General features: G+C 44.0%; 1 protein-coding gene across 2 annotated transcripts in view; it reads left to right on the top strand.

The window, feature by feature from the left end:
• Positions 1 to 6,000, top strand: part of agrn (agrin) — a 268,493-nt gene that overhangs the window by 241,406 nt on the left and 21,087 nt on the right. For both annotated transcript variants that reach the window (XM_078254428.1, XM_078254429.1), the window contains 5 exons: positions 277 to 506; positions 2,118 to 2,252; positions 4,857 to 4,947; positions 5,281 to 5,445; positions 5,739 to 5,850. In XM_078254428.1, the coding sequence (XP_078110554.1) occupies positions 277 to 506; positions 2,118 to 2,252; positions 4,857 to 4,947; positions 5,281 to 5,445; positions 5,739 to 5,850 (733 nt within the window). The remainder of the gene's footprint in view (positions 1 to 276; positions 507 to 2,117; positions 2,253 to 4,856; positions 4,948 to 5,280; positions 5,446 to 5,738; positions 5,851 to 6,000) is intronic.

The following is a 6,000-nucleotide window of genomic DNA, read 5'->3' as shown; positions in this document are numbered from 1 at the left end:
CAATATACTGTAAGTAAATCTTAGGTAGGTCTATGATTAAGCAGTTAATGAGATTATGGAAAAAAGTCTATTATTCGACCTCATCCCTTTTTGTAATATATCGAGGTGCTAAATGTATCAGCAATATTATATAGCATAAAAGACATAGCATCTTCTTATGCCTAAGTTCATTGTTATTAAGTGGCGGTCAGTAGTGTAATGATTGTAACTGCAGGCTGTGTCAAACGTGTTGAAAGAAGACATTAAAAGACATGACATTCTTTCCCCATTGTTCAGTGTGAGGGAAAGGACCGCGGTGGCCACAGGTCTGCTGGGCTGCATTCGCTTGCTGGATGTCAACAACAGGGTGCTCAACCTGCAGGAGAGCGAGGGTGACAGTCTGTACGGCAGCGGCGTAGGTGAATGTGGCAACAACCCCTGCCAGCCAAATCCTTGCAATAACGGCGCTTCATGCCAGGTCAAGGAGGCAGAGATGTTCCACTGCAAGTGCAGCAAAGGATTCTGGGGTAAGATGCCAACAAAAGGAAGCTTCACTACTGCAGTGGTGCAGGTCAGCAGTGTTCCTTGTGGTCATACTGGGATTTTGAGAGGTTTATTCCAGTGTAGGTGCAGGGAAATAAATAGACAATATTTCAATTAATATGTGAAATTTCTAGACTATATCTAGAAATTTTTAACACCTTGTTAAAATCATGTTTATATCTCTACTTTGCGTTCTCTTTTGGGATTCACTGTGGTTATGACTTACTCACAAATCCTAAGTAAGCTTGACAGCCTAATTTGACAGTGTAACTCATGCCCCCAGCAGGAGCGCTGGAAGTCATTTAGTAAACACCAACAACATCAAATCTGTGTGTCCGACACAAAAATGAGAGATTAAATGTTGACAGAAAAAACATGAAAACTTCCACCAAATGCTTAGTGATTGGCCTTTGGCTTATCTCTACTTCCACATCCATTTTTGCTATTTTTATCCTTCCAGCAGATGCCAACTAACAAGCAACTCAGAGAGAATATAGCTGAGAGCAGACACCATCAGCGCCTAGCCAAGCGTGCCCCTTGCTGGTTGTACGGCAGCCTACTGCAGAAAGTTTCACACTACAAACAAATTAATTGTCAGAGTTAACTTTTATGCTTGAACAGTAAAGGATTTTATACTCACATGGGGGCAGCTTTGGGATTAGGAAAACAACCACTTAGTCAAGTTTTAGGAGCCATTTTCCTTGAATTTAAAATGTGGATCAATAAAGTATCACATTACATTATTATTGCCTTTTATATAAGAGGTGGTTTTATGTTTTGTTGTTGTTGAGAAGCCTGAGAAGAAGTTAAGATAACCCTCCACTCTGGAGAAGCATTGCTTTGATCAAAGTTGTGTTGGCAACATGGCGTAAAATGAATGGTGATAATGAGAATTGGACTGTTGCCTGCGGACTCACATTCAAGTTAATTTTTTTCTCATGTCAGTTTAGGATGTGGCCAAGATTGCGGATCTCAAGAGGAGGGACAGATCACAGAATGCCAGAAGAGAGAATAAATGGGTGGCGAGGATTGTAGTTAGAGGGAGGTCATGTCAGGACAGCCGGATGAGTAAGGGGGGGTGAGAGAGTATTAGAGAAAAAAGGTGGTCGAGAAGGAAGAGATCTGAAAAAAGAGCTGTGGTAGGTAAGAAGTGAGTGAAGGATAAAAGCTAGCTTCCAAAAGACAGAGTGAGGGAAAAAATGGGGGAGCTCTGTTAGCTCAGCGGGGATGGGGTTCATTAAAGTGCTCTCCTCACCACAGGCTCTGACTGCTAAAGTAATGACGGGTGAATTCAGATGGGCTGTGGCAGAGGGCAAAACCATCATCCACCAGGCGCTCCAGAACCTTTCCCACAGTCGGCGTTGGCCCAGAAACATGGCCGCATGGCGGGGAGGCTCTTCGCTGTTTAATCTGGGCGTGTAATATTTCCAAATCCTATTAGAAAATGACCTCTATTACAGAGGAAATCCTCATACCTCGCTTCTCTCCCCTTTTTTTTTTTTGTCTCCCCCTCCTCTCAGATGGAATAAAAGAGAAAGTGGTTCAAAACGTTGGGGGTTTTCTCATGGGGGATATGTGTGTGTTTGTGTGTCTAGGTCCAACTTGTGCTGATGTCCATGACCCATGCGAGCCCAACAGGTGCCATCCATCCTCCCAGTGCCAGGCGCTGCCCGAGGGAGGATACAAATGCGAGTGCCCCATGGGACGTGAAGGGAGGCACTGCGAGAAAGGTAATCGGACTAAACACTGTATATCCTGGTGTAACTTTATAACTTCATGCCCCAGTGCTTATCATGGAGAACCAGTGTTCTGGTCTGGAGTCAGCTGAGTAGCATCCTTCTCTCTTTTTTGCTCTTTATTTCTTTCCGCTCTCTGACATTTCCTTCCAACCTGAATCGGAAAGGGAGATCAAACGCAGAAAGAAGGAGGGTTTGAGCCATCAGGCTGGGAGGCTTGGAGGGTTGCAGAACAGAGGTAGATGATTGGCCCCGTCGGGCCGTTCACCGCATCGACTTGGCTACGCTTGTTAGTGTGTAAGCGGCATCGAAGCTGCAGCCTTTCTCCACTCCCTCCCTCTCTGCCTATCCGCCCACAGGTGTTGTGTTCAAACGTGTTTGTTGCTACTTAGCTCCACATGGCAGAACCGGGCCGCTGTTGGGGAAAAGACCAGAGCACGGCTCAGCTGCTTTTGAAGTTCATCATTAGCATTTTTTTGTGGTGTCGCATTCCATGTTGTTTTCCCCTCCATGGCTTTTTAGAAGTTGTCCTGAATGTTTGCAGACGTTGACGTCTGTAACTGTGAATATAACAAAATATACTCCGCACATTTCTAACAAAAAAGACACGCACCCTTGTACCCCTGGGAATTTAGAAAAACCAGATGGGAATAGCATCCTTCCAAGCCCTGAGTCCCAGTTAGCAGGTGATTAAAATAAATTGAGGTGAAGCAAAATCAATGCTGTGTGAGCGAGAGCGTCTCCCATTTCAAAAGGCTATTTTTTCACTGGAATCAATGAGATGACTAATCGCATCAGTCCTCCCTGCCCGCGGTGATTAATGGGAGCGTCAGTCAGCCAGAGTGTCAGTCCCAGACAGGAGCTCACAGATAAGGCTGCAGTCAGGCGGACGAACCCTCTGAGGGCTACACTAAGAACAGTTGAAAAGACAGGTATCTTCCAGCCAACTCTTCAGAAGCCTGAAGGTGAATTAGTCGTTATATTAAGTGTGTGTAATCCAGTGTGTACGCACATTCAGTTGAGCTATGGTTTTTCATTTCAGTTCTGCCAGGGTCCGTCAGTGTAGCTCGTTGCTATAATATTCACCAGAAGGACTTTTCTCAAGGGTGTTCCGATAGTATTGAATGGCCTACTTTTCCTTAGTGCTTTTTACTTTTTACAATTTAGTAATGAAAGCAGGATCACTTGCACTCAGGTCCTTGAAAAACTAAGTGCAGGGGGGAGTTTAAATCTCAAAAATATTTTACATTCAGCTCATTAGCTACATTAAGCCAGGGACCAGTTAGTGTGCGTGTGCGTGTGCGTGTGCGTGTGCGTGTGCGTGTGCGTGTGTGTGTGTGTGTGTGCCCCCGTACCCGCACAAAGTGAGACTCTGTTTCACACTGCAAGCTGATTGATTGGTGATAGGACCAGGAGCTCTAATTGCAGCAGCAAAGTTTTTAACCGGCAAAATGTGAATTTTAGCCGCTTTATTATTGCCTGTGCAATTTTGTTTGGATGGGTTTTATTGCAAGTACTAAAAAGGCAGCATTACTCAAATATAAACAAAATTAGCCCGGAGCATACCGTCAACCTGAGCACTTGCTCCCTGAGTATTGCTTTGTTTTTCTGCTGTATTTTAGCAAAGGATAACTGTAAAGTTCAACTTTACCAACTTTTCTTGGTCATCAGGCTCGACTCCCCATACGTTAAGTGGATTTTTCTAGTTACTCGAATCATTCCAATGCATGGACCTCTGGTGACTTATTGATCGCGGTGCTTTCATTTTGAACGTAGGCTGAAAACAAGAAAAAACCCTCCACACTCAGAAAAACTATATCCTGAGCAGGTCTGTTACTCAGACTCAGAGTTCAGTTTAGTGGTTGAATCCTTGTTGCGTATGCAGGACTTTTTTCCCCACTCCTCCATTGTGCGTGCCGTCATCATTAGCAGTCTTCTGCACAATAGCTAATTAGCTTTCTCATCTCCGTCTGCCTTCCCCATCCTGACTCCTCTCAGCTAATCCCAGCCAATTACGAATAAAAGCTTTCTTGCCGGCTACATAGGTGTGTGTTAGTTTGTGTGTGTTTATGTGTACGTGAGCGTCTAGTGTTGCACGTGCCTCTGACTGATGGTAGTTTTTGCAAACAACACCATAAACACATACCCCTGGGTGACACTTGAATGATTTTTAATGTCAAGCCACTTGTTAGAAGGATGACATGGTGCCTGTCCTAATCAGTCCAGAGAGCCAGAAACGGGACAGCCAGACGCAAGCCCATCTCATAGACATTAATTAGTAAAAATGGCCTGCCAAATTACAATGGCTGCATTATTTCATGGGTCCCGGCTGTGGTGTTAAACTCTACATGTCTCCAAAGGTTCTTTGTCATACCGTGGCGGGCTGTGTAATCAGTCTGACATAAGGGTTTTTGAATTTTTTTTGTTGAATTTCTGTCTAGAATAAGTCTTAATCCCATAGGCTATGAAAACAAATCCATCTCTTTCCATAATGCTGACAGGCCCCTAAAAGACGTACTTACTATCCCTGAATTTCAATTCTGTCATCAACAAAAAAAACAGGACCTGAGGATGAATATAGTCTCTTTGTTTTTCCAGTGGCTGAGAGGAGAGGGGCTTACATGCCGCTATTTAACGGAGACTCTTACCTGGAGCTGAAGGGGCTCCATCTCTACGGGCATGATCTGCGGTAAGTCCCATGTCTCAGCATGAAACACACACAGTCACGAGTTGCTTGTATTATTAAAGACAATATATTGTGTAGTTTTCATAGGTTAAGCTTGTTCTGTGCCTAAGGCAGAGCTGCCTTCTTTAAGCCTGAACTGAAATGACAATGAGGGTCACACATATAACACATTGTTGTCTAGCCCTAAGAATGTAGAATATACAGTATCACGACCTAATTTCCATATAGACAGAGAACCAGTGCAACAAGCATCTTTGTTTAAGCCTCGGGTATGTATAATTGTGTATCTCTGACTCTTGCCTGTGTTTACCGGCTTTGCTTGGGTTGTTCATGCAGTCAAAAGGTCAGCATGACAGTGATTCTTATGGCCAATGACTCCAACGGTTTGATCTTCTACAACGGCCAAAAATCGGACGGAAAAGGAGACTTCATCTCTCTGTCCCTCAATAATGGCATCCTGGAGTTCCGCTACGACCTGGGGAAGGGACCCGCTACCATCAGGTTAGCATTATCTAAGAGTCCTCAGAGGGTTTAACTTACACAATTAAGGAAACTAAACATACAACTGAAATATGAAATAGATTTTATAAAGAAAATATAAATATTTTGTAATGTTAGTACTCTATAAGGACTGGACATGAAAAAGATATTTGGGGTGCATGTGAACATACTACAGGTTAAAGGACATACTGAACACAGCAATGTGTTTTATAAGCCTGTGTCTTCTTATAGATGACTCACTTGTGTGTGTGTGTGTGTGTGTGTGTGTGTGTGTGTGTGTGTGTGTGATTCAGGAGTAATGAAGCAATCCAGCTGAACGTGTGGAACACCATTAACCTGGAGCGCTCCAACCGCAAAGGAGAGATCATGGTGAACAAGAAGGACCCTGTCCGAGGAGAGGCACCAGTAAGAAAGAGCAACAAGCTCCTGCTAATTGTTACCTTGGGCTGATGGGCGGAATCTACTGTTGGTTAGCCTTGCTTGTGCCGTATATAACGTATTCGCCTGATCATCTGCGTGCTCTTATCACGGCATCGCCACAACCTCTAGCTTTCT

The sequence above is a fragment of the Sander vitreus genome, chromosome 7 (assembly GCF_031162955.1).
Source record: "Sander vitreus isolate 19-12246 chromosome 7, sanVit1, whole genome shotgun sequence".
NCBI lineage: Eukaryota > Metazoa > Chordata > Actinopteri > Perciformes > Percidae > Sander > Sander vitreus.
The sequence above is the reverse complement of the archived record's forward strand: the minus strand, read 5'-3'. Positions and strand labels throughout refer to the sequence as shown.